At 49.3% G+C, this 26,887-nt stretch overlaps 11 protein-coding genes across 11 annotated transcripts; 3 read left to right on the forward strand and 8 right to left on the reverse strand.

The window, feature by feature from the left end:
* Positions 1-451: 451 nt before the first annotated feature.
* Positions 452-2,541, reverse strand: N7511_000616 (putative amino acid permease; the record flags this gene model as incomplete). Its single annotated transcript, XM_057123041.1, has 9 exons — positions 452-630; positions 687-1,089; positions 1,148-1,270; positions 1,328-1,792; positions 1,843-1,877; positions 1,931-2,197; positions 2,251-2,299; positions 2,361-2,381; positions 2,443-2,541. The coding sequence occupies 9 exons, from the start codon at positions 2,539-2,541 to the stop codon at positions 452-454; spliced, it is 1,641 nt and encodes a 546-aa protein (XP_056988774.1).
* Positions 2,542-3,642: 1,101 nt separating this feature from the next.
* On the reverse strand, positions 3,643-5,474 carry N7511_000617 (Zn(II)2Cys6 transcription factor; the record flags this gene model as incomplete). The annotated part of the gene is made up of 3 exons (XM_057123042.1): positions 3,643-3,756; positions 3,805-4,605; positions 4,659-5,474. 3 exons carry the CDS (start codon positions 5,472-5,474, stop codon positions 3,643-3,645), a joined length of 1,731 nt encoding a protein of 576 aa, XP_056988775.1.
* Positions 5,475-6,712: 1,238 nt separating this feature from the next.
* N7511_000618 (SDR family oxidoreductase) lies at positions 6,713-7,707 on the forward strand (the record flags this gene model as incomplete). Its single annotated transcript, XM_057123043.1, has 4 exons — positions 6,713-6,758; positions 6,821-7,068; positions 7,176-7,379; positions 7,441-7,707. The coding sequence occupies 4 exons, from the start codon at positions 6,713-6,715 to the stop codon at positions 7,705-7,707; spliced, it is 765 nt and encodes a 254-aa protein (XP_056988776.1).
* A 177-nt stretch (positions 7,708-7,884) lies between these two features.
* On the reverse strand, positions 7,885-8,331 carry N7511_000619 (uncharacterized protein; the record flags this gene model as incomplete). Its single annotated transcript, XM_057123044.1, has 1 exon — positions 7,885-8,331. The coding sequence occupies one exon, from the start codon at positions 8,329-8,331 to the stop codon at positions 7,885-7,887; it is 447 nt and encodes a 148-aa protein (XP_056988777.1).
* Positions 8,332-9,522: 1,191 nt separating this feature from the next.
* On the reverse strand, positions 9,523-11,890 carry N7511_000620 (uncharacterized protein; the record flags this gene model as incomplete). The annotated part of the gene is made up of 2 exons (XM_057123045.1): positions 9,523-10,568; positions 10,621-11,890. The coding sequence occupies 2 exons, from the start codon at positions 11,888-11,890 to the stop codon at positions 9,523-9,525; spliced, it is 2,316 nt and encodes a 771-aa protein (XP_056988778.1).
* Positions 11,891-12,624: 734 nt separating this feature from the next.
* Positions 12,625-14,093, reverse strand: N7511_000621 (PQ-loop repeat-containing protein; the record flags this gene model as incomplete). The annotated part of the gene is made up of 8 exons (XM_057123046.1): positions 12,625-12,871; positions 12,929-12,949; positions 12,999-13,086; positions 13,140-13,269; positions 13,337-13,427; positions 13,537-13,622; positions 13,727-13,761; positions 13,919-14,093. Coding segments are annotated over 8 exons (873 nt in total), but the record flags the coding sequence as incomplete, so codon positions are not given.
* Positions 14,094-16,016: 1,923 nt separating this feature from the next.
* sho1 (osmosensor SHO1) lies at positions 16,017-16,995 on the reverse strand (the record flags this gene model as incomplete). Its single annotated transcript, XM_057123047.1, has 3 exons — positions 16,017-16,664; positions 16,717-16,875; positions 16,927-16,995. The coding sequence occupies 3 exons, from the start codon at positions 16,993-16,995 to the stop codon at positions 16,017-16,019; spliced, it is 876 nt and encodes a 291-aa protein (XP_056988780.1).
* A 1,574-nt stretch (positions 16,996-18,569) lies between these two features.
* N7511_000623 (putative nuclear distribution protein RO10) lies at positions 18,570-19,363 on the reverse strand (the record flags this gene model as incomplete). Its single annotated transcript, XM_057123048.1, has 2 exons — positions 18,570-18,976; positions 19,132-19,363. The coding sequence occupies 2 exons, from the start codon at positions 19,361-19,363 to the stop codon at positions 18,570-18,572; spliced, it is 639 nt and encodes a 212-aa protein (XP_056988781.1).
* Positions 19,364-19,741: 378 nt separating this feature from the next.
* Positions 19,742-22,393, reverse strand: N7511_000624 (ubiquitin-associated-like domain-containing protein; the record flags this gene model as incomplete). Its single annotated transcript, XM_057123049.1, has 7 exons — positions 19,742-20,089; positions 20,138-20,583; positions 20,633-21,847; positions 21,906-22,034; positions 22,091-22,124; positions 22,183-22,251; positions 22,307-22,393. 7 exons carry the CDS (start codon positions 22,391-22,393, stop codon positions 19,742-19,744), a joined length of 2,328 nt encoding a protein of 775 aa, XP_056988782.1.
* A 429-nt stretch (positions 22,394-22,822) lies between these two features.
* N7511_000625 (uncharacterized protein) lies at positions 22,823-23,475 on the forward strand (the record flags this gene model as incomplete). The annotated part of the gene is made up of 2 exons (XM_057123050.1): positions 22,823-23,205; positions 23,250-23,475. The coding sequence occupies 2 exons, from the start codon at positions 22,823-22,825 to the stop codon at positions 23,473-23,475; spliced, it is 609 nt and encodes a 202-aa protein (XP_056988783.1).
* An 881-nt stretch (positions 23,476-24,356) lies between these two features.
* On the forward strand, positions 24,357-26,440 carry N7511_000626 (uncharacterized protein; the record flags this gene model as incomplete). The annotated part of the gene is made up of 6 exons (XM_057123051.1): positions 24,357-24,376; positions 24,584-24,731; positions 24,784-24,819; positions 24,870-25,916; positions 25,972-26,251; positions 26,313-26,440. 6 exons carry the CDS (start codon positions 24,357-24,359, stop codon positions 26,438-26,440), a joined length of 1,659 nt encoding a protein of 552 aa, XP_056988784.1.
* Positions 26,441-26,887: the final 447 nt, after the last annotated feature.

The following is a 26,887-nucleotide window of genomic DNA, read 5'->3' on the forward strand; positions in this document are numbered from 1 at the left end:
AGAAAGAGAGAGAGAGCAAAGGTAAGAAAGAAAAGTGAAGCTGAATAAAAGCAACCAGAAGAGAAAGTGAACTGACCCGGGAAGTAAGGAAATCAGGCCCGGGGAGCTTGGCCAACCTCCGAGATCGGTAGTTAGAGAGGGGAAATTGGGATCCGGATGAAACGATGAAACTCTGGGGAATTGAGGGATGGGAGAAGCCCAGGAGTATTTTGCACCTATAAAAACCCCGTCTTAAGTTCGGCCCCTTGTTTAGTGAACGCCATTTACGCGGGGGCGGGGAAGATCTTCCCCCCACTGTTGATGAGCCGCTGAGATCCGAGTAGTTTCGGTCGAAGTTGTAGGGATTAACTATAGGGTGATACCAAGTAGTACACGTCAAAAGACTATCTAGTATAATTTTAGAGGCATCGCATGCCCAGATCGATCTCAAACCAGATCCACACTCGACACATCATCGAGTACTAGACTCACCGCGGTCTGTCACATCGACTTCCTCCACCGTCTCCTCAACAGCACCCTTACTATCAATGAAATGCGTCAGACGAGCCCGAGGAAGCCAGGCACTTTCCGGCATGAGGAAGTAAGAGATCAAAGCCAGGATCGTCACACCGACCATAATAATAGGAGCGTCTAGGTCAAAGATTAGCAGGCGGACCAGAAAACAGAAGAAAAACCAGGATACATACAGTTCAAGTTTTCACCGGTGACGGGCCACTCATACGGCGAAAACAGAATCGCAACAACCCATCCGTTCCAAAAGACACTGATGAACTGGAACGGCTTGCTCCAGCGACCGAGGCTCCACTGCGGCTTGGGGAAGCGCTTAGGCGTGCAAACCAACCGACCAAGACAGATGAGACCGTAGGCGGCTGCACTGGGAACTCCGGCTGCCGAGACGAGGGAGGTGAAAGCCACGCTGGAGGGGAGGATCGTGCAGGTGATCAGGGCGGCGACTCCCCAGACGACGATGACTGCGTTCCGGGGCTGGCCGCCGTTCACGCGGGAGACCCAGCCGGAGAAAGGGAGGACACCGTCACGGGCCACGGCAAAGACAAGACGAGAGGCGGCGATGATGGCGATTGCGGTGTTCTGGGGTAATTAGTTGGGGGAATTTCATTATCGGGAAGGGAGTAGGGTAAGAACGTACGATCCACAAGGCGAAAACGCAGATAATGTTCATAAAGATATGACCACCCTTACCCAGGACGACGGCGTATAACGGCACGAACGGCTGAGGGGAACCGAAGCTCATGAGGGTCTCAGTATCAGGCTATAGAAGATAGTCAGCATACCAAGCAGAGTATGACACAGATAGAGCAAGACAAACCGCGCAGAATAGGAAAAGAATGATAGTAGCCAAGCCACCAAATCCACTCGCAACGGTACTCCAGAAGATACCACGAGCAGCAGTGACGGAAGCATTCTTAGTCTCCTCCGCAACGTGACCAGAGGCATCGAATCCAATGAGAATACCAGCCGTGGCAAGGTAAGAAAGACACCAGTTCCACCCAGCCGGAGCACCAGTACCGTTGTAGGTAGTCATGAAGGCCTCGTGAGTAGTGCGGAAGCCCCATGTTTGGGCAGTGCCGATGGGCAGCCAGATCAGGTTCAGGAAGAAGTCGAGCATGACGACTCCGGCAGAGAACCAGAAGACATACTTGAAGTACCTGGGAGGCAAAAAGTTCAAGAGAGCCGCCAATGCGAGCAAGATTTCCGTGCAGATCCATTGGACAGCACGGAACTTGACATCGCTGGAGTCTGATGGGAAGTCCAGATTGAAGACAGTGATTTCCTATCAAAATGTTAGCATATATGCTAATTTCATAGAAAACAGAAGCTGACCGAAAGCATGTAGTTGGCTGCTGCTTGCGTGTTGCCTATATTTCTATCAGTATAGTCATCGCCTACGAGTTTGGGACATGCAACATACTGGCACAGAAAGTCGTCCAAGCAGTCGTACTCCACCAGGCCACCACGAATCCCAGAAGTCGACCAAAGCGAGGTCCACCAGCCTCGGCAGCCCACAGGTAGATAGAACCTGCTGATGGGGAAGCCGAACACACCTCCGCAATGACTGCGGCAGTAATGAAGGTGAAGACCATGGTGACCAGGTAACTGGTCCAGTACGCCAGGTTTCCACCGGCAGCAATACCAGTACTGAAAGTGACGCGCACACCACCGACAAAGTAAAGAGCAGCTTAACCGACACCGTTAGCACTGTCAACAAATACACTGATCGCCGACACATACCGAATGTAGTCGCGAAATTCTCAAAGAAGTTGTATGTCCGATGAAGGACCTGTTCCCGATCAGTTCCTGACCAGCTCCCGATCATTGATCTTCAAATAATCTGAACATACCGGCTTGTAGCCCATGGTCCGCTGTAGATTCCACGTTAGTCCCCTGCTCTGTATATGCAAGTGCCTCCCGTGCATGACTTACCAGTAAAGCGGCATCATCCTTAGCTTCAACCTGACTGCGATCGCCCTCGCCCTCGGCGAGCAAGTCGGAGGGACCAGCAACAGCGTCGTGAGGAGCCATATTCCGACAGTTTCGACAGTTTGAGATATCACAAACACAGAAATCCGTGAAAGAGATTTTTGATAGACTTTTCGAGACCGTTTTACGGTCTCCGGTCAAGCTCGGCGAACGACCCACTCGGGAAGAGTAGGGGGGGAAAGATTCACCCCCACAGTCCTTAAATCACAGCCTGGACTCCCGTAACTGTCTACAGATCAAGTCAAATCAAATCAGATCAGATCAGATCAGATCAGATCGTGCGGGTAAGAATCACGTACCAACCCGGAAACAAATCACTGGGACGGAAAATTCAAACTCATTTACACTTCGAGTCGCTCGAGTAAAGCTGAATCCCAGTCGGAGCTTTCTGGTCCGTCGAGAGTTTGGGGCCAGGTTTTTGCTAGCCTAACCTTATACAGTAGGTGGTCTAACAGGTGCATCGTTTAGCTCGGAATTCCGCCATATGCCTTTTTTTTTTTCTTTTCAGGGCGGAAACCTGTCTTTTCAAATTAGATTCCGACGAAACCGGTTGCGGATGACCCGCGCCAACCGCGTTGTGACTAAGCGGCCATATCACTTGCAGGTGGTCAGTTAGCTGTTGTATATCGTCTGATATGTGAGATGAGGTGAGATCCTATGAGAGAACTGATTCTGGACAGGATGGTGGTGCTCGTGGATAACTCTGCGTTATACTTCGGGGGAGAAGATGTGAACCATGTTAGGGAAAGGGCGATGACCCTGGGTTTTGGGTTATATACGTAGTCGTCAGTATAATCATGATGCAGTTAGCAATGGCCTACATGGGATTGCATGCTTGGTTGTCAAACCTGGGACTATCGGAGGAAATAAAAATGATGGGCTTTTTGTTTCGCTGCTTTCTCAATATAATTGTTGCTTTATAAGGTGATCAATAGTAAAATAATATCTAATTGGAAGAGTCATGGCGTGTGGGTATCATAATAGTAGAAAGAATGTCCAAGAAAAGGCGACCAGAGGAGTAGCCTGCTTGGCTCTTCAAAAGTCCGGTAGTTGTTGAGTCAACTCTGTAATACAGGGCAGAGTCTGTGGAGTAGGAAACGGGGTCGACTGTCGATATGGGAGACAGCTAATATCGGACTCGGGTCATGGAAGAAGAATGTTCGTTTGTACTTCATCCAGAGTCCTGATCCATCCATTTGGATAGGAGCGGCGCTTGAGCCAAACGTCTTCAAGGACTTCAAGGCCTTTATCAACATTCTAACACACCATTAGCATCATAGCGGTAATCCAAATCACCAGACTTACCTTGAACCCGAATCGCTTCAAGACATGCATGGTCTGGCGCACGTATTTCTGCTCATCCTCATTACGAGTCTCCTGTCCCGCAATGAAAAGCGGCCACAGAACAGCCAATTGCCCCACGCCCTTGGACAGCCTGCAAATCAACATGACAATGCGACTGACAAGCATATCCAAATAACCGTAATCGGTAATCCAGCGAACACGACCAGCCCCCGCAATCTGGTGCAGATAAACAAATGTCGCCTTCTCATATGCTTCAATGCACCCAGCATACTCCAGAACATCAGGATACGGATATTCAGCAATACTCTCGTCATCCAGATCCCCGACCAGCTGCAAAGAAACAGGTGTCTCTGCCCGCCACATGACAAGCTGATTGAAAATATCCTTGTACATCATATCAGACTGGTCATTTGTCATCCATGTCTTCTTGTCTTGGGCAAACGTGCTAATCCTCGCCTGAATCTCCATCAAGCTGGACCATGCCTCTCGTAGTTCGACAAGACGGGGGTTATCTGGAATATTGGAGGATAAGCTGGGCGTGCCGAGGTTATATTCCCACCCCCCGCCCATGGTCTTCCAGTAACTACCCTCGACGACAGTGCCACCAGGAGTTGCACAGGCGCCAGCCACGTCGAGGTAGGAGAGTAATGACACGAGAAATGAGCGGAGTGGGTGGTTCGTTTCTGCAACGCGTTGGATTTCGCGTCGTGAATCTCCGGTACTTGGATAGAAAATAAGATTGTAGATCTCGCGCGCGCCTTTGAGATGTACAGCCCAATTCTGGTGCTGGGAGTCCATCATCTGCCAATTGGTTAGTACGTGAGGCGGGATCATCGGATGGATATAGGTCGAACCTCGAACAGACACAGCAGCAAACACGTGGCGAAATCGGTCAGGCCTAGCTGCTGGGTGGGATCTGCGTATCGAGCACGGAACCCTTTCACCACAGACCCGTATTTCCCCATTGCTTGTTGGAAGTGTTTGTTCCGTTGTGTTCCAGTGGAGGTATTTGCAAGGTGTAATGCGCCCAATGCCTGCATGGCATTTATCATTGTCGGCGATGACCGAGCAAAATCTGGAAAATAAGCACGGTAAGGATTGGCCGTGTTGGGGTTGTCGTAGATGATCAGGAGGGTGGAAACCTGGTCGATGAAGTGTGTGAAATATCGTTCGTCGGCGCGCTGGATGGACATGGCAATGCTGGCCGTGGTGATGGGTTCCTGGAAACGAAACTTGGACCGCTGTGCAGTTACAGTGGGAGACACGATCACAGTCTGGCATGCTGTCTGGCACACATCTTTCTCCTCCGTTGGCGGCGACACTGTAGATCTGTCGCTCGACCGCGACTCGGGGCTGGGGTTGGGTATTGAGGAATGCAAGATCTTCTTCTGTCGCTTCGCTGCCGAGGACTCTGGCGGGGATTCCGACGTAGGCCCGTAGACCTTGAAGGTCATTCTTCCCTGGGCCCCATCGCATTCGCGTCCCAGGCGCACACAATTATTGCAGATCGGGGAAGCCTCATCGCAGCGAACGTGACGGCGGCGGCATGTTGTACAGCCGGTGAAGCCTCGGTGGTGCCAGCGGCGTACTCGTTTTCGTTCAGCCGGATCCGTGTCTGTATCTGGAGTCATGGGAGTCATGGAAGCATGGCGGAAGGTGAGGCCAGACATGGAAAAGTCGACCTCCAACAGAGCGGGGCGGAACAGGGGCACATCTTGATCGGCGCTCCCCCACTGCAACTCGATCCCCCGCGCTTTGACATGCCTTCACGCTTAAACGCTTGGCTTGGATTCTTCATGAGTTGGTGAGATATGGTTGCCCGTTTTTGAGGTGGTTGCGCCCCTTGTTTACTCGCCCAATCCAGACGAGACTGTGGGTTAGCTCTTCAGAAGGATCTAACTTGACTGCTAGTTGTTTCGTCTTAATTGTGGGCTATTCATGATGCGCCGAGAGCTCAAGAAGACGAGAGAAGTCGGTGACTGGTTGCTATTGGCGGCCAATAAGTTGTAACTTGAGACCCGTGGACTGCATGTTTCAACCGGACCCGCCTGATCTATTGAAAGCATTCAGCCTACTGGTCTGGAAACTACTCCAGTTTTAACAGTGTAGAAAACCACCCAATCCAATATCAGATAGGACATCTTTTGAGATACTGGGAGCTAGATTTTAATAGGCTTCAAACATAGGAACTTTGGCAAGAGTTCGTTTCATCTTCAAAGCCTTTAAGTTGATACGCTAGGCAAGATGAAGTATGGCTCGCTTTTCGTAGTCCGAGTATATAAGGTGTCAAGCAATACGACTTGTGCAAGGTGGCCAGAGTGATTATTTCTTTCTGCTATTGTAGTGATAATCGTTGACAATAAGTCGCCTCCAAAGTATAAACGGCAAAGTGGCTTGACTGGCAAACCCAGCATGATACTCAATACCTACAGATTCTGCATCTTTAAAGTCTACATTCACACGAGTGTTTCCATAGAAGCTTTGAGGCTTGGAATAGCATTGGAATAATCACATTGGCTAAGATCAAGCCATGAAGTATACATGAAGTATAGAGGATATTCGCTGCGCATCAAATTGATAACTGTCATGGATAGTTAGATAGGCTAATGACAACCCTACTTTCCCCATATCGCAGGACTCTCCAGATACAATTATCTAATAGGAATCACAAAGTCCTATTTGCCCCTAAAGCAAAGAACAAACCCAGTAGATCCAAAGCATACAGCCTGCATGGCACAGAGTCACTGCGGGGAAAGGCCTCGGAATTCAGTCCGACCTTCAACCTTCCTACCGAAACCCCTCTTTGACAGTCCCTAAACCCTTTTAAAGAGACTATTTATTGGATCTCTTGAGGCATCTCCGACAACCTCCAACGCACCATAAATACAAGCAACAAGCCAACCACAAAATGTCTCAAGGCACAAGACTCCAAGGCAAAGTTGCCATCGTGACTGGTACGAAAACAACCCCACACGATACAGTCTCAAACAGTGATCTAATATCCAATTTCCAACAGGAGGAGGCTCAGGCTTCGGCGCCGCAATCGCTCGCCGCTTCGGCGAAGAAGGCGCCAAAGTAATCGTCACAGATATCAACGTCGAAGGCGGCGAACAAGTCGCCGCACTCAACCCCTCCAACCTCATGTTTCAGCGGATGGATGTAACCCAAGAGAGCGACTGGAAAGCAGTGTTGGATTTGGCATTCTCGAAGTTCGGCCGACTCGATGCGCTGGTCAATAACGCAGGCACTACTTATCGGAACAAGGTCAGCAGCCATTGCCAAATGAAAAAGAAAGAATATAAAAAGAGAACAAGAGCAAAGCACATTGCATGTTCAAGAACGTATCGCTGATTCTTTGATTTCCATATTAGCCGACGGCAGAGGTCACAGATGCAGAATGGGAGCGCGTGTTCAACGTCAACGTAAAGAGCATCTTCCTCGCAACCAAGACTGTCATGCCACGCTTAATCGAGCAGGGCTCTGGCGGCTCAGTGATCAACATTTCATCTACGGGTGCAACGCGGCCGCGGCCTGGGTTGGTGTGGTACAATGCCTCCAAGGGGGCCGTCACCAACGTGAGTTTCGGGTTGTTGAACTCTTGTCTTGTGGGAAATGGCTAATGGTTCATTCATTCAGGCTACAAAGGGTCTTGCGGTAGAGTATGGCCCACACAATATCCGTGTGAACAGCGTGGCTCCTCTCCTTTCTGGTACTGGGCTCTTCTCCATGTTCACGGGCATGGAGGATACTCCCGAGAATAGAGAGAAGTTTATTGGAAATGTGCCGCTGGGTCGACTTACTGAGGCTGATGATATTGCTAATATGTGTCTTTATCTGGCTAGCGATGAGGGGCGGTTTATCAATGGTACTGAGATGGTTGTTGATGGTGGAAAGTGTGTTTGAATATTCTCATATAGACAGGATAATAACTAGTATACATCGATTTTCGATTTCTTTCCTGGGTTCAGTGTTGCTGCGGACCTTCAACCATCTAAGTTAATAGATACAGCCAAGCTCTGGACATTGCGTCCTAGGTCTTGATGCTACCAACCCCCGATCTCCACATCAGGATTGCAGCTATCAAGAACTCTTGGAGGCAAGCTTCCCGTTTTGGGACAAATATGGCCCCAATCTCCTTCTCTCCATAGCCAACCCAATCATAGTCAAAACAAGCATCAGAGCAATAATGTAAGGCTGCGGGGCAAAAGTGCCAAACTCAGGGTCCATCGGCAAAGCCCCAGGATAGAGATAAGCACTCAATTGAGTGATCCAATAGATGCTGCCAGTCCAGGCTGCAGTGTGGATGCAATGGCTTTTGATGTCGGGCGTCGGGGCAGAGCGGTAGAGATAGTACAATGTCGTCAGGCCAAGTACAAGTCCCATTGACATCGTCTGTCCGTTGTGGAATTTGGCATGGGGGCTCCAGCGCGGATTGTAGATATGGGTTTCGTTCCAGTCAGCGAGGTAGGCTCCCACGGAGGTGGTGATGCCCACGACTGTCATGAGAATTACGCCAGTGCTAGGCATTGTGGTTTGGATTGGAGAGGTAGAGTGTGTTGAAGGGATTGCAAGGGGGGCTTGGACCACGGTGGGGCATTTTTGGCTTCGACGCCTGGATGACATTATGGATCTGCAAGTGAGGGCACTTCACAAATAAGAAGAGGTTAGCAATTGCAATCCTTTATTGAAACCTTGGCCTCAAAAGCTAGAAACAGGACCGGGTGCTGGTTCAGTGGTAACGAATTTCCTACGAAATGACCGATGTGGTTCAACCCTTCTTGATCTTAAGAAAACCTTGACAAGCCTATACTTGTCTTGGTCAATGCCGAGGGAAAATGCCGGAATGTCTGTTTTCATGTTTCGAGAATATCAGCGGCATAATGTGTTGAGCTAGGAGAAGAGCCAGAGCTCAGCAATATGGGTATACAGTACAGCACCGCAAGAAGCATACCAATCATAATAGACTTGTAAACACCGTGATTGTCGACCAGGGCATGCTGGATGTTTGGAGCTTTTCTTCCGCTTTGATCCGAGCTAAGTGAGGTAGTGTTCCTGACATTAAATTACGGTAAACATAGAAAGAAATAGATAGATCGGCAGGCAAGGGCACGATCCAAGCCTCAAGTGAAGTAGGATGGGCTCTACGGATAGGTAGAATGAGCTGATCAAAAAAGGAGACCCAGAACTCTGGAGAATATAGTGAACTAAATACAAGACGGAACCGATCACCGGGGCCACCGCCATCAACTTGGAAAAAAGAAGAAGAAGAAGAAACAGAAGACTATACAATGTAGATAGAACGAAAAAAGGAAAATCGAGGCATCAAGACATCTCGTTCGTGTATATGAGTATGCCCACAGCAGGAGACTGGATAGAAGACCCATGGATGGGATGGACACCGTGTGACAGACGGTCAAAAAATAGCATGTATATCAAAGAAAAAGTGCGCAGGCAGATGGCAGATGCGTATGCGGCCAGGATAACTAGGTGTAACCATGCAACAAGCAGGAAAAAACGGCAGGAAATGGTGATTGAGTCCGAAAGGCCCGAAGAGCGCCTATGATACCAAGAGATAAGAGGGTGAGAAGAAGATGGAAAGACGTTGCTATGCGGGGTATCCAAAGGAAGAGACAGGTCAAATCAAACATGTCGGAAAGATCGTTGGAAATGTATAGGAGCCAACTCCAGGCCTGAGCGTTGTGCCTCTAGGACAATGGTTTATTCCGGGGCGCTGTTGTCCTCGCTTGTTGGTGCGAGATCTCCGGGGGTGGTTTGTGGACTCAAGGGTGAATCTATACTATCAGGACTGCCACTTCCCCACGAGTCCTCCCGCATGATTTCTGCGGCATCTGGAAGGCTGGGCCTAGCCTCGTGGTGATCTGGTTGTGTTTTCTTGAAGGCCGTGCGAGCGCTAGAAGGCGAGGCAGGGTCTTCCTGGGCAGGCTCGGCGCGGTGACCACCCTGCATTGGGCTGGCGGTGGTGTCAATGGCTGGAGAGTTGGATCGAGGAGAATCCATAAAGCCTCGCCATTTCCGCCAGCCCTCAAAGTCAATGAGAGCTTGCATGCAGCCCCATTCTGTCACCTTTTGCTCGAGCCAAGGGAAACCAACGGGCTTGGTCAAGAAATCGTTGCATCCAGCGGCCAAGGCCTCGTGACGATCACTTTGCAAGCTGCTGGCCGTCAAAGCCACAATAATGACCGGACTCCGGAAGAGTGACAGATCGGACAAGGTGTCATCCTCGCTGACAGTACGCTGAAGACCGGGTCTTCTATCCAGCAAAGCTGCACTAGACACAGCAGAGCGCCCAGAAGCTGTTTTAGGGAAGACACCAATACCATTGAGGCGCTCAAGGCGTCGGATCTCCTTCGTCGCATCCAGTCCATTCATGACGGGAAGCTGAATATCCATCAAGACAAGATGGAAACCACCTTGTCGCCATTTCCGCACGGCTTCCTCGCCGTTCGCGGCACACTTCCAGCGGACTTTCAATCTCTTCATGAACGCTTCGAGGAGCTTCTGGTTGATAATGTTGTCTTCCACAATGAGGACGTTGATCGGCGGAACGGTACCGTCAATCAACCCACCAAAGACGGCACCGGGAGATGTTGCCGCTTTTGTCTTGCGAACAGAACGTGGTGATGATACTGCCGGAGGGGTGTGTGATTTGACTTGTGGAGACTCTGTCACAGGTACCGGGGGCGTTGAGCCAGAGGGAGCGGCAGTTATTGAGGGAGGCTGAGTGTGAGGAGAAGGGCCGGTTTCTATGCATGTCAATCATCACTACTACAAGCGAATAAAATCTGTTTGACATACCTGTAACGATGGGGATATGACCATGGATCGTGGGGGAGTTTGTCGCGTGTCTCGTCAGCGGAGGCCTTTGGTGATGCCGCCTGCGACTTCCTGGGGATGGCAACGGAGGGGCAACTCCAGTGTTGAGTATCGATATTGAAGGTGCACTGGCTGCTGCGGCCGGAACTGTGTGCGGGTGTGGGTGTGCGGCCGGGCTGCCAGATTTCGGGTTGACAGGCATAAGAGGGAAATAATCGCCATGTTCGCCAGGTTCAGATTGATGATGGGTATAAATTGAGTGACGGGGAGATGGCTTTGGTGTTCGGCGCGCCGGAGCCTCGATCATCAACGCTTCCTCGATTTTCTGTCCACCGGGATAGTACGCATCGAGAAGAGAGGACATAACTTCCTCTGGGCTCAAAAGTCGTTCGGGGTGGGTTTGTCGATTGGATCCTTCTCGTGGCGCTATTCTGATCACAATATCCGGAGAGTCGAAGCTTCTTCCTAGCGAATTGACATATTTCATGATCACCTGGTCGCGGAGTTCATCCACGACCGCATCCTCCATGCACGGCACCAAGGTGGCCGAGCCACCAGGCCGTTTGACCCAAACCCGACGCTGTACCATCTCGCAAGCAGGAGCAGGAGTAAAGTCGCTTATCTGGTCTCCTAAGGCAGAAAAGATATTTGCCTCCAACAGCCCACCAATCAAGTGCTGGTGTGTCGCTGGGAGAAGAGATTGACGACGAATCGCAAGGCTTGGTCGCTTGCTCGTAGAAGGAGTGTAATATGGCGCTGGGGGTCTACGGTCGTAGGCAGGCCACTCAACGACGGTATTGAGGGTGGGAGTCAACTGGGTCGCAGCTGGTGTTGAGGCCTGAGTTTTGTGGGTGGACTGGAAGGAGGTGTTGTCGGAATGCTGAGGGGTTGGCAACGAAGGTGTTTCGAGGGGGGACGAAGGGCCCGTCAGAGGAGTATGTAGCGAAGAGGTGTGCGCTTCAGGTGATGATGTACAAGTCCGGGTCTCGGGCGACGGCTGTCTGTCTGACTGAGGTGCGGAAACCGGTTCGTTCGGCCCTAGCGATCGGGTGTGGCTTTCGTTGGTAGGACCGATGGCATCGGAACAGCCTGGCGAAGAGACGATGCTATACGCCGGGGATTTGTTGGAGTCGACAAGCTGCGGAGCAGAGGGAGAGTTTGAGATAGGGTGGACCGGATCCGCCCCGTCCGCTTTGGGATTTGGTGATCGTCGTAACAGCTTCGCCTTCAGACGCGACAACCTGTCTGGCATGATGGCAATTCCCATGCCATTCTATAGGGGAGGTGTAAGGGAAATACTGCTGGTAGTGGAGATAAGTATGTGCACTTCCCAAAGTCTGGAGAGGAGAGAGGGGGGGGGAAGTGCTAGTGACACTGGAAAGTTAAGAGTTCCATAAAGCTATGGCTGAAACAGCTATGATTTGCTTTTTGACTGGCATTCACCGCTTGGACAGCTTCAATTGCCTTTCCTGCCCAACTACACTGCACTTTGGCCTGATTCAAGTTAAGCCAATTCAGCAGCTACTATCTTCTGTGCCATATCGAAGGTGTTTGTCTATCACAATTGAGCTAAGGGGCTAAATGAAGCCTTTTAGTTCTCGATCACCACTTTCGCTGGTATAAATACTCCATGTAGTTCTCCCATTCAGTCAAACTCAATAGTATATCCCCATAAAATTCTTGATTTGTTTCAATATACACATCTCTGAGAAAGCTTTAACTGTTAAAGCCTGTGGAATGTTAAAGTCTTTGGTGAAGAATCTGATGATATAACAAGCCAGGTAACCTCAACTAGCATGAATAGCCTGCACAGCAACGTTTCATATGGCAAGCCCATAACGCTTAGGCTATCAATAAGCTTGGAAATTGGGCCCAACTTCGTCCATGTTTGCCTTGGGATAACTTAACATTTAGTTGTAACTGAAGTAAACAACGTGAATATCTACAATCTGATTCTATGATAGATCACAAAACCCTTCTTGACAATCAGGATTTTTCAATAGGAACAATCCGTTCATCGTCTGATGTTCGTTTCGTGTCTGTTCGCGTCTCATTCTCTGCCTTCTCATGCCCAAGGATGACCCCCTTTTCGAGGTCATGCGTGTCTTGAGCCTTGTGTTCGTCAAGTAGGTCCTCAATGCTCATCCCCCTGGTCTTTGCCTCTTTGCGCAACTTGCGATAACGAATACGCCATATAATGTGGCTGATATATATCCCTGACTCAAGGACAACCCTGCCACTTTGTAAGCTTCATTTCAAGAGCCACCCGGGGACAATATCGATCACATACACCAAAATATACATAACCCCCCTAAGATATCAAAAGAGCCTTGAGCCGCTGCATATAGGTTAGCTCATACGTCGATGCTTCAGGACTCGAATTGATCACACCCAACGCGAAGAGGGAAAACAGTCCACCCAATGTATCGATGGACAAGAAAACCCAGTCTACCAGCATAAGTATCTGAACCCCCAAACCGAAAGATTAGAACATCACTCACTAAAGCCAATGACACGCCCATCTCTCTTCCACATCTCATAATACGGCGGCAACAGACCAGCAGTAAGAAAGAGGGTAGCCACAACCCCCACGACGATATCAGGCCATTTCACACCGCTGTTATATGGGATCTAACATTCCAAGTTAGATCACGATCCAACAGTCCCACACAAAACCAAAACGATATACTATGCATACCCTCAAAGTCAGAATCAGCAGAGCCTCTAGACCCCCGAATAGAACAATTGTCCCCGAGCAAACCAAAACAGCCCTGGTCCTGCTATAATGACTAATGAAACACAAGATCGACATTAGCATTCAGACTAACCAAGTGATATACTGTCAAACCACATCCAAAACAAGCAAAACCACAGTAAACCCCACTTGAATCAACTCACTGATGATAATAAAGAACCTGACCCCAACTGACAAGCGCAAAAAACCCAAATATCTGAGGCTGAATCTGCAATGGGATATTGACTTCCTATACAACGACATGGGGTAGTCAACAACCAAGCAAACAATAACTTATACCACAAGTACAGTACAGTTCCACCCCCTAACCCCAAAAATGAGCACGGAACATACCTGCAGGATCAGATATGCACCCATTGGAACGGAACCTGCAGAAATCACAATAAGTACCAGCCAGCATCATTCCAATTCCATTCTGGGGGTTGGGTCTTTTTGCAAAATGTCCTCTTCGGACATACATATCCTCGCTGATGAAATCCAGAAAACGAGGATGCAGAGTATACGCGGGAGATATCCGTGACGTACAGCATGCCCAGAGAAACATCATCGCAGCAGGGAAACCATCTGTATTCTTGCGGCGCCAGTTGTGCCAGATTTGCGGGATCAATTGGATGCACCAGAGGACTGTGCCGATTGTGCCGAGGACGTTGGACGAGAGGGTTATATTCGACGACGACATTGCCGTTCTGGAACGATGTGTCTATCAAAGAGAAGTGGTGAGACGATGTAATGAGTCGATCACCGGCCTGTTCGTTCAATGTCTCGTCGACTAGGGTCGGGTCGAGTCGACAGGAATGGGTGTTTGAACCGAAGACTGTCGAAATGTGAATACTACACCCTTTTTTTTTGTTTCTTCCAAGAAAGCAATATCAGACGGTACTTATATTCACTGATCTCGCACACCTACACTGGGCGCACGCCAAGATGGAGCCTGGTGCTTCCTGCTTCTAGAGATAGCAGAAGCACAGCCGGAGATTAGAACCAAGCAGAACCCGGTTGATAGAAGTGATACGCTCCAATGAACTTCTTTTTCTTCTGCTGTCTATGCAGCACAAGCGTTGCGCGTGAGCACTTGAACTCGAGTTTGACCAGTTACAGACCGCGATGGGATGCAAGAAAGACGCAGATGCAGGCGTCAGGGTTGAGGTGTATATGATGACCGGGTTCAGGAGCAGTTACGTTTGGAGTTCTTGACGTAGAGGAGTCTCGTGTGTTAGGTGGTAGGATTGAATAGACAGTCGATGGATGGTGTAGTAAGAGAGACTAGAAATAGGACTAGCAACACTAAGCGAAGTAACGAGAGAAAGAACAGGAGGGAAAACACGGCTGGAACAGGCGATGCAGCGGTGAATATCTAAACGCCGGACCCAGCTGGCATTGGATTGTTATTCGGTGATGCTCCGTTGTACATTAGCACGGGTCTGTGTGGTATGGGTGTTATCTTTGCTTTTGGGTTGCTTTTGACGGATACTGCGGAGGAGAGAGACAGCAAGTTGGATATGGGACTCGATATCAATTCCTCGATCCTTGAAGTATCCATGGTTGACTCTGGTTCTGGTACTCTAGACTAATACCCCGATTCCTCCAGTAGGTCATTGGAAGACAGACGAGATCCGGGCTCTCGGGCTAGCCCTAGAGGGGGTAATGGACGGAGCGAGAAGGGGCTGCAGATGCAGATGCAGATGTAGCTATTGGTTTTCATGATATTGTTCGATATTGTTCATGTTAGCGTGGGCTTGATTTCTCCGATTTACAAGGGTAATCCTTGTCTTGGGTTGTGTCTGGTTCTGGTCGATTGTTCTGCTAACGGCTTTGAGTGGGGCTGTAGTGGGGTTTGAGGGGCTTGGGGTTGGGAGAGATAACAGGTTGAGTACGTAGTATTGTATGTTCCTTTTACCATCTAATTCCCAATGTTATTGCCCTTATGATATACATAAGAGCTTGATGTGTGCGTATATAATTTGGGCTGCGATTATAGATGCCATGAGGTCATTCAATTCTCCGCACATACCCCACACATCTGCTCCAGTTGACGTGTCTCTTCAATGCCGTTCGAACATGACGTTGCTTGATGCGTGGTTCATTCCATGGCTCTACACGTGAAGACTAAAACCGAAGTTAGGAACCATGGAGCCATGGATTCCTCGAGTGGACCTGGCACCGTTGTCTAGACCGGATTTTCGGAATGGAATTATCGAAAAGTAATGCATTGTAATCGCGCGATTATATATCCTTACTTTTCGCTCATGCAGAGACTAAAAAGGCATCAGACCGGTCAGCCCTAGCCAAGATAGCCAACATGATGTAGTCAGAATTGCACCAGAACGACAAAAAAAGAGCAAAAAAGGAAAGACTCGGGATAACCACCCGCTGTAAGAACAAGAATCCAAGCCCAAAAAACAGGGAGAAAAGAATAACACCCAGATCAAAAAATACGTTTCAAGAAAGGAAAATAGACATGTAACAAAGGAGGCCATCAAGACATCACGTTAAAGGAACCAAAAATACACACACAGGTGGAGAGAGGATCCAAAGGGTATCAAGGGAAAGGGAAACAGGTTTTGCGAAAGGGTAAACTCGAAAAAAAAGGAAGAACAACAGACATGAGCCGTACAAACACTGATCACAGAAGGATCAAGTAGTTGGAGGGTGCAATGCCGGTGTCTCCGTTGGATTTCCGAGCCTGCCACCATCGGCCACTGACATCCGATACCTCGAGGATCTCGTGCTTGGCGAAGCTGATTTCGTTCGCATCTTCCGGGTTGGCGTCGTACGAGTAGATGGCCTTGGCGCGGTACGGGTAGTCGGTAGGCTGGGGCACTTCACCGGTTTCTTGTTCCCCGTTGTTGGGGACGCCGCTAGGAGTTCCGAAGCGGGGAGCGGAGGAGTTGCGTTCGGCGCCGGGCGCACCACCGGGGTAGCCGGACACGGGGGACGAGGTCTCAAAGCCGCCCAGTTGGGCAGAGGTGTACATCTGCGGAGTGTTGCTGGTGGCCATGGTCTCGGGGCGGGCGCCGAATGCGCTGGACATGGGGCGACTGCCGCGGTAGGAGGGCTCCGCGGGCTGTTCCTTGTTCAGGGCGAAGGAGTCGATGAATCCGCGGTGCGAGGCCTGAGGCGTGGAGCCGAAGTAGAAGATCCAGACGATGATGACCATTGAGAGAAGGATGAAACCGGCACCCGCGGCTTGCATTGAGCCTTGGGCTTCGTAGATGGTGTTGTTTGCGCTCAGCGAAGTCAGAACAAGGCCACAGCCAAGGTATCCAACGATCTAGAATCATGTCAGCAGGGCCCCGCAAGCCGTCATGGAGAGACCATCATACCGCGACGCCATAGACATGGCCAGTGTCAGTGCCAAAGGTCACGATCAGACCAATGATGACACAGGCCATATAACTGTTGGCCCACCATGAATAATTGGGATACTTGGTGTCTTGCACATCGGCAATAATTGATGAAATGAATGCGATCAGCCATGCCAACTAGATTCTATGTTAGTGTCATTCGGGTCGCATCAGAGGACCAGAACGTACGATGGAGATGGAGACCGTGGCGAGGGCGAATGGATCGCCAAGGATGTTACTGGGACGGAATTTGCCCATGGTGTGTGGATTCGGGGGTTTGTGAAACGAAGGTGTGGATGAAGCGACCATGAAAGATGGAAATGACCGGACGATTGGAAAATGTGCGATATGGGAGTTGGAAAGAGCGACTGGGGGGGAATTGTCTATGAACGGTCCAGTCAGGCACTGTCTTCAAAGGGTGTTCGCGACGTCAAGGGTGAGTACCTGAGACAAAGACGGTTCAGAAGAGGCAGAACAGAATAACAGAACAACCCCTTGCAGTGAAAACAGCACCAGGCTGGTAAGGAAAGTGAAGGATGAAAAGAGAGTTGAAAGAAAGAGGAGAAGTGTGGAAAAGGAGGAAAAGTGCCAGGTGGAGCCCCAACACACGCACCCCTGGAGTCGAGACTGGCGCAGATTCGATTGAATTTCGGAATTCAAGTCAAGATTGATCGTAGGTTTTATTGAATTTGGTTACGGTCCTTTTTCAACAGAACATTCTATTCTCGTCTACTTATTCCAGTGCCCCTGACTGCTGGTGTTGTGATCTATAAATATCATCTTAGTCACCCACTAGTTCTCCGGATGACGAGGCCTTGGATTTCAGGAAATCATGTTTACTTGAAGACGTGAAAAAGTGAAGAAGCGAAGAAGTGAATGGGAAATTCAGTAATTCATGTTCATCGTCTCACTGCACGCCCATACTCTGACATTAGGGCTCTTGACCCATTATGTTCTGGACCTGCAATTTCCCGACTTACTCCACGACCCACTGGCTTCGATCGTCATTTCACACTGGGGCTCATTTCCTGTACCCGATCCTATGGGATATTGCTGTCATTCTAGAGGCACACATAAAATCCAAACCCCAAATCTGAAATCTCCAATCTCTAATCCCTACATACTGTTCTGTAATATCCTCACGTGTCGGCATGTACTTTTGCTTTTGGCGCATGTGCGTACGGAGAACTCCGTACTAGACGTACTAGACGTACTAGACTGTAGAGTGGCCCGTTCTCAACGGCGCCATATGAGGTATAAGGTGAAGAATGTGATATAAGACCTAGACCACATCAAGGGTTTTGAGTCATTTTGTTTCCCAATACAAATTAAACGCGCTTTATGCCTGGTGTGCTGGAGACGCGGGGCGAAGAATCTGGGGTAAATGGGCACATTCTAGTTGACCGCATGGAATGAGAGAAAGAGTCATGTGGACGATCCTCAATCTTCACACGCAACGATGACGCACATGATACAATCGAGCGGATAGGTTCGATGTAGGCTGGTAATCTAGATCAGACGTATCAGATTCTCGGCGTGATTGAGCCGGTGTCAGATAGATTTCTGGCCCTAGAGTTGGGAACTGGATCATATGGCATTGAGAAACCTCAGTACACAGTACACATATATGCAATTCATAGTAACAGGGATGTCAGATTTCCCGGTATATTATCAGAACAGAACAACACGCCAAATCAGAGGATATCATAGAAAACAACAATAATAACAAACACATCCTCCTCCACAACCATTACCACCTAGCTCGGCCTGGCGCCCATACTGTACAAACACCAGAGCAGTTCACCGATCATATGAGACAATCAGCACCACGATTAGATCTCCCCCTCTCTTCTTTCCCTAAAAACCTCCCCACGCCTAACTTCCCTCTCAACATCCTCGAGTCTTCCTTCCCACTCAGCCCAGCACTCTCCGTTCCCAACAACACCAACCTCATACCAGCGCTGCAGCACACGCGCACTCCTGACCCTCAACTCCGAGATGGTAGCAGCCTGCTCAGCCTGTGTACGCGCAAGCCGGTCCAGCTGCGGCTGGAGCTCAATAAGAGCCGCAGAGCTCTCCGCATCCGGAATAGGCAGGTCATTGAGGGATGTGAGGCGGGAGGCAGTTTCTGGGAAAGCGGTTGCGTAGGAGAGAACGATCGAGGAGAGGGTTTGGGTCGTGATGCCTTGCGGGATTTCAGCTGGAGGGGTTGTTTGGAAGAGGTCGGGGGTTTGGTCGTCTGAAATTTTGGATATTGGTTAGTTTTGCTTCGTATTATAGCGTGATTGATTGGAGCAGAATTGAATATTGGGAGTGTGTGTATGTGAATGTCGTGTGGTATAGGGAGATCGTGGGTTCACGGTGGGAATCTGTCCATCACTGTGCTGTACCTACGTAATTGAAGAACATCTCGTACAGCAGGAACTTTTCGGCTCAGCTTGGCAAGTTCCCCTTCTAGATGTGCGAGCTTGCGGGAGACTGTCTCGTCGAGAGAGGCTGGCTTCTCGGGCGCGGTTGGGACGCCTGTCCAGTCCGTGACGCCGGTGAGGAGGTAGGTGAGGCGGCGCAGCCGTGCCTCTAGGAGTTCTATTGTAGCTCCTGCTACGGCATCGCTTTCGAGTGTCATTGTGTCTGTGGATCAATGGGTGGATTGAGTTGGAGAGCTTGTTGAGTAAATGTTGGAGCTTGATATGGAGTTGGTGCAAACAGGGCAAAATGTGGGGCGTGGTAAACACGGATCTATGCCGTTGCTTTGATGTTTTTCGCCTGTTTGATGTATTTACTTTCGAATGCAACTTTTCAATTGATTTACTTTAAGCTCGTAGTCCCCGAAATATGATGCGCTGTAAATTTCCCGCTGTAATTTGTACATTTGAAGGCTAAAAGATCTGTACTCTCAATTGCTCTGTCCATAGATAGCTTGAGGTTGTGTCGCTCTAAACTGATGCAACTGTCTGTCTCATAGATTCATCATTCATGTAGGAGTTCCAATCAAGCATCATGTCTATGCATGCTCAATATGGTCAGCCATTTCTTCATCGTGCGCAGACTTCTGCTCCGGCCCAGCCTGCGTTGTCTTGGCCAGAGAACTTTCAGGGAGGCCCTTGCTCAAAAGACTTCCACCATCCCTCTGCTGCATCTCTTGCCTAGGCTCAGGCTCGTCGTCAAACCCGGAGACCTCGTAGTCGAAGACATTAACCTGTTGACGTTTCTCGACCATCTCTGGCTGCTCGCTGTGTTGCGTTTCAGTACTGCTGGGCGGGGCCCAGGACTCTTCCTGGTCACTGTTGATAATGGTGGCAGTCTGGTCGAATTCAGCCTCAAAGGCGTCATTGTCTGCGTTAACGAAACCCTGTTCTTGATTAGCTTCGAATCAGACACAAGTTCTTGCGTATCGTACCTGAAGTTGGGGTAGCGCAGGGTCGACTGGTGCCTTCATAGCATTCTCGCTCGCATAAACAAGCAATACAGACCTCCACTCCTCGCGGGCAGCTTGAAGGACTTCGTCCTCTCCCACCCTTGAAGCGCTGTAGCCAACAATATCGCCGCTCGGTGGTGCTGTGTGGTCTCCCGCAGCTTTCCGTTTGTCTGCTTGCCGAATCTTTCCATCTTCCGTTGAATAGCTGATACGCCACCACTGTTCCCCACTCTGCTCTTCCATATCCATTAGGTCCGGGGAGCCTGCCTTTGAATTGGATAAGACATAGGTAACATGTGGTTGAGTGCACACACCGCGTAGGGTGTATTTGTAGGTAGGGGGCTCGGAGGGCGATTCAGAAGGTTCTGTGAGTGTCTTGGCAATTTCGCGGAGAGATACCATAGCCCTCTCCTTGCTAGCCTCCAGCTCTATTCTAGATTAGATAAAAGTGGTTACATGAAAGCGATAGTGATTTACCTTTGAGTCTTGTTTCGATCTTGGCGGCAAGGGTTCTCAATTGTTCCGCGACTTGCTTGACATCCACACCGGCCTCTTTGGCACGAGCAGCATTGTTCGAATTCTCTGGCACCACCACGGGAGCCGCCGCTGCCGCTCTTTCGAACAGCTCTTTCAGTGTCATATTGCCCACGGGATTCTTCGGGAAAGTGTAATGGCGTATGAGTTTCTCCAGGTTTAATATGTCACGCTGAATCTGCTGCCGCTTCAAGCGAAGTTCACGCGCGGTTTCACGACAGCTGCTGAGGTACCGATCCGCGTAGAAAGTAGCGGGAATCTCCACATCCACCGCATTTGGCCTTTGGAGACAGTCGAGTTTGATGCATAATACCTCTGCAATGTTTTCAATCCAGATATTCTCGAGCTCTTCCTCCGGTCCCTCGTTCCATAAAGCTCTGTCAATGACCTCGTAAAGGCTCTGGCCATGGTCTGGTTCAACGGGAATTTCAAATGTGAAGAGATCTTTGGTAGCAGGCTCATCGTACTCGTGGGATTGTTGCTTGAATGCATGTGACGTGAAAATAGCTGCAAGCTGATTGTCGGGATCGGCTCGAATGGCGGCGCTATGCCATGCTTCCAAGAACCTGGTAACGATCTCCTCTGGGTCGGAGGATAATGTAGAGAGACTCCGGATCCTTGCCAAGCTGTCGCTACTTCCAAAGGATCGTTTTGTGGAATCCATAAAGGCCATCAAACGCTGCGCTTCATAGATGACATCGTCCCAGTCGGCATCTCGATTGTCATCATTCACCGTGACAATCTTGGGTAGGTTGATCGAGTGCCCATTCCACCATTGTGGTTCATGTCCATAGTCAAAGAGCGGTTTGCTCCGTAAAAGAAGCGCTTCCCTGGCGAGAGGAATTTCGTGGGCAATGGTGAGGAATCCTCCCAGGTAAAGACCATCTTGAGTCGGGCGGATGAAGGCAGGCTCACCCTGGCCTCTCCTGCGGTCTTCCGGCTCGGGTCCGATGGTGACCTCTTCAGAGGTTGTATTGAATAAAGTCATAGCCCAGTCACCCGCCTCGTAGTGATCCCGAGTTGCCTTGGCGAATTGTGGCTGGGAACTAGAGGTCACACCAACTTCCTGTTGCCCCAAACCAGAGTTCAACGACATAGCGACTGCCTGTTGTAGTTCCTTTTCTTCGCGTTCTGCCAGGCTTAATCCTTGTCCATCACCTGCTATGTCTTAAAATCAGTATATTTCAGTTCCGGTAATGACTGTAATGTCAGATACCTGGTGGAGCCGTTGGTCCAAGTGCAGTCTTCCTGTCCGTATCGTTCATGTTCATCCGGGAGGGAGGACGCGAGGGTGGTGCTGTTGCGGGTATGGGGGGCGCATTGTCCTGTTGGTCAAAATCCCACGCTGAGAGAGCATTTGTCAGTTCTCAGTCTCATCTCATGAAAGAGGTACAAGCTTACTGGTAGTGCGTTTGTCGTTGTAATAGCTATCAGCCTATTTAGAACGTCAGATCGTATGCGGAAGACAATGCGCCATCGCGATGCCAGTTCACCTTTGGCTGAGGGCCCGTTGGATCTTCAAAGTACGCGTTGATGGCCTTTTGCGAGTCGAGGTTATGAGCCTGAAACCTGGTTAGCTGTCAAAGTGCTGAGTGTAAGCCGAGTCTAAGCTCCGACCTTCAGAAAGTTGATAGCCTGGTCGCGCGTTGTGCTCGTGAAGCTAACAAAGTTTGCGATGGCATCCTCGGTGGGTTCGGAAGCCATGTTGCAGCAATATCGAGTGGACAAAGAGACAAAGAACGGTTGAAAGAGGGAAGGTTGTCGCATCGCAGCTTCCCCACCACATGACGCCAAGCGATCCGCTATTTTTGACCCGTCGACCCTCTCTCTCTTTATACTTGACTTCTTCTCCTTTCAAGAACTTCCACCATTTCCATTTAGCCATGAAATATGCTTGAAATGTACCACTAGTCACGTTGCAAGTTCATTTCCAAACAGGTATATGCCATGCTCCCCCTTTTTTCAACCATAATGGCTTTCTCCAGGCCACGGTCCTCTGGGTTCCAGTACAAAGCATTGCTGCCTCGCGCATTAAATATGTGCCGCAAGACATTCAAAGTGATCGATTACAGTTTTCTCTTGATGCCCTAGGATAACTCTACCGTGGTCCCAATTCAGACCTCCAAGATCCCTATGACTAAAAGGGTCCTTCGATCAGCGGCTAGACAGCCTTCTGCTCCCAACATCACTGCTGTGGTCAATCCAATCACCGCGAGGACGACTGGCGATATATCTACGTCACGGAACACTGCAGGCCTAGCAAAGCCATATGCTTCCCCACCCAGAAGTCAGAGGCTTGAACATGATCCACCAAACCGAGCAAATGCCGACGCTCTCGAAAGTCTGGCAGCCACGTACTTTGATATCAGCAGCTTGCTATGCTCCCAGAAAATCGTACAAACTGTGCAAGATTCTGCGGCCATGACAGCCTGGCAGAATCGAATCGATGAAGTGAAAGATGCACTTCACCTCGAGATATCAACCGCTCTCGAGAAGCTCGAGAAACACCAGACAGGGTATAGAATACACTGTTCTCGCTTATTGGTAAGAACCGGCTAAGTCTTCAAGTCTTTGCTACTTCCCGTCCAATTCTATGGCGTGACCCTCTCAAGTATGTTCGCCTGACTATCAAAAACATTCAAGACTTGCCATCCTTGGAGGAGGCGCTTTCTGATGAGTCTAATTGGGGATTTGAGGTTACTCACCCGCATGATGCTGTCATTAATAGGAAAGAGCAGACCGTCGCTGACTTGCCTCTTTATCATCTATCCTCTGGGCCATGCTGACAACACAAAGATGGCTCTTAATCATAAACCTCATGGACTCTCAATTTGTTTCTATCGTATTAATTGGATCCACAGACCAGCACATGGACATACGATTTTTCATATTGGAGATGCCAGGAGAGCTTGATTCGCCAATCCCTTTCGGTGATAGGAATCCATTGAGACCTCGTTTGGTTGGACATTCCAAGGTTCCTCCCGATTGTCAACATAAACCAGCATGAAACTATTGTAACGGCCATATCGCCACTTCTTTCCTTCTCGTTGGGCACATCAACAGTACCATTAAGGCCTCTGTGGTCTAAAGTTCTTGCTGGGTCATTGCAGGGACTATACATTATGACCTAGGAAGTAGTTTCATGCGAAGCAAAAGGGCATTGATATAAAGTAGCAAATCACAATCAGACTCAAAATTTCATCCTGATCATAGCATACCACACGCTAAGGCTGGTTTTAGGCTAACTATTACATCTTCCACGGTGCCTGAGAAGTTGGAAGGGGAAGATTTCGGTTGTCACCTCGGCAGGACCCCGACCCCCCGCACGAGCAAACTGCGGGGAAAGCTTCACTTCCCATCTTCAACTCCCCAAAACTCACGATTCTGGCCTGATTACATATTCTTTTGATCTAAGCTGATACACCTATTCACTGTACAGCTTCCAATATCCACAACCAGCATCATTATACACTCTCGAAAGGCATCCCTGCAAACTATGCCCCTGCGGTAATCACGAGATAGAACCGGGATACGAAGATGGGATTCAGCAGGATTCTCGTGGGCTTGGGCTTCAGGGCTCGTGTCAGCTGCCGGCAGCTGAACTGCGGTGGAAAGAGAACCCTTCATCCATTGTTTTTAGCCAGAAGAGGACTGTTGACCGAGAGCTATGCTCGAGGCCCATCAAGTGTAGGTCACCACTTCTTGAGAGTAATCTCAATTGCCAGCATCAACTGAATCAATTCTGATTGATCACTTCAATACAGCCTCCCTTAATTGAGTCTACAGTCGGAGAAAATTTTGCCAAAGTGGTGACAGAATGTGGTGATAGAACAGCGTGAGAATTGATCTCCAATCCGAGGAATTGAAGTTCGAAACTAATAAAAATGCCACCAGTGTTATTTCAAAGCATCAGAATGACCGAGTAACCTATGCCTCGCTGGACAGTAGGAGCAATGCGCTTGCTCGAGGACTCGAGTCGGTGGGTGTACGCAAGGGAGAGCGGGTTGGAGTCATGCTTGGCAACTCTATGGAATACGCGGTGGTATGAACAGTCACAATACACTTGGAAGGCAGATACTCATGATCAGGTATAGACAACATACGCACTGTTCAAACTGGGTGCCATTTTGGTAAGTCAACCCGCCTTCTCACGCGAGGATCATGTCTGATACCAACCCAGGTCCCCCTCAATCCCTCTTTCAATGCCACACAAGTGATTGCCGCATTGGGTCATCTTGAATCAAGCCATCTTATTATAAGCGCAGAGTCAAATCTTCCGCGAAAAGAACCCCGAAGCAATATTCCCTTGCTCCAAGAACTGGTTACAGATCTTTCCGCATTGAAGATTGAGTCTTCTTTGGTCCCTTCCTTGAAGAATATCGTTCTTGTCGACAATTCCGAAGGCCGTGTGGATTATTCATCTTACAAAAGCATAACACCATACACATCTATCATGTCTCAAATTGCTGCAGATGGTCGCCCACTTCCTCCCCAGAATCTTTCACCACACGATGTCGTAAATATCCAGTTTACATCAGGAACAACAGCAATGCCAAAAGCAGCCTGTCTCAGCCACCACTCTATCTTGAATAATGGCTCTCAGATTGGTGATCATATGCTTCTTACTCCCAATGACATTGTCTGCTGTCCACCACCACTGTTCCATTGCTTCGGATGCATATTGGGATATATGGCAACGGCAACACATGGCGCAGCAATTGTATTCCCCAGTGAATCGTTTAATGCACGTGCTGCATTGAAAACGGTCCAAGAAGAACAGTGTACAGCTTTATACGGTGTACCCACAATGTTCCTCGAGGAACTTAGTCTGATCGAGAAAGGAGAAATCTCACATGAGGGGTTCCAGCATCTTCGGACCGGCATCGCTGCTGGAAGTAGCATCCCCGCGGAACTAATGAAAAAGCTACACAAAGTGCTGAACCTCACCGAGTTGACAATTTGCTATGGAATGACCGAGACCAGCCCTGTATCTGCCATGACTACTACCGACGATCCTATCGACAAACGAATCACCTCTGTTGGGAAACTAATGCCGCATGTTGAAGCCAAAATCGTGAACCCGGAAGATAACACAAGTACCCAGCCAATTGGGGCTCGGGGCGAATTGGTTGTGAGCGGATACTTGCTCATGAAGGAGTATTGGAACGATCCAGAGAAGACAGCAGAGGTTATGATCCCGGATGAGGCTGGGAAAGTATGGATGCATGTAAGTCCAAGGTTCCCCTATCTTGATAATTCGACTTCTAACCTTGAGACGTCAGACCGGCGATGAAGCTTCCATGTCAGCAGACGGATACATTACCATCACGGGCCGGATAAAAGATCTCATCATCCGTGGTGGCGAGAACATCCACCCTCTAGAGATCGAGAACTGTCTTCTCGCTAACACCGATGTTGCCGATGTATCGGTTATTGGTGTCCCTGACGCGCGGTATGGTGAGGCTGTGGCTGCATTTGTGATAGCTCGTGAGCACAGCATGAACAAAGTTGCTGCTGAGGATATTCAACAATGGGTTCGTGATAAGCTCAGTAGCCATCTCGGTGAGTGACCCTAGAGATATCTCAAGCCCCGAGAATTGAGTTTAATGCTGATGCTTCTCAGTTCCGAAATATGTTTTCTTCCTGGGTCCTTTGGAGTCGTTTCCTAAAACGGCAAGTGGGAAGATTCAAAAGTTCAAGCTCCGACAGAAGGCTCTGGAGATTTTAGCTCTCAAGGCAGCGAGTGCATGAAAGCGTGGTATACACTACGAAGCTAGTTTCGGTGGACTAGTGCTGAGCGAGCATAGGACACCCGCCGCGACAGTGTCGCCTTCAGCTCTATCTCAGCTACAGTGGTTTGTTTTAAGCCACACGCTGTCTTGTCTCTACGTCTGGGTGAATGGAAATGTCGCATACTTGGTCCTTGTCGACTTTATCTCTCATGGTAACACGTCCCCAAACATACATCCGTAACATCATTATCAAATTTCCGATCATTCAAATATGATATGCAGACTAGGCCTATTGCATGCAGTATTAGGACTGGTTTGGGGAAATTTGGTGATCTGGTGATTCCGACTATCAAAAATAAATGGAGTATCGAATATTGTGCTACAGTATTTCCTTCTTCAACAGATTCCTGAGGATATTAAAGAATTCCTATAGCGTTAGAAATTCTTTAATGCTTCATTAAGGTTG

Source organism: Penicillium nucicola (assembly GCF_028828085.1).
Source record: "Penicillium nucicola strain IBT 29836 chromosome Unknown utg000001l, whole genome shotgun sequence".
Taxonomy (NCBI): Eukaryota; Fungi; Ascomycota; class Eurotiomycetes; order Eurotiales; family Aspergillaceae; genus Penicillium; species Penicillium nucicola.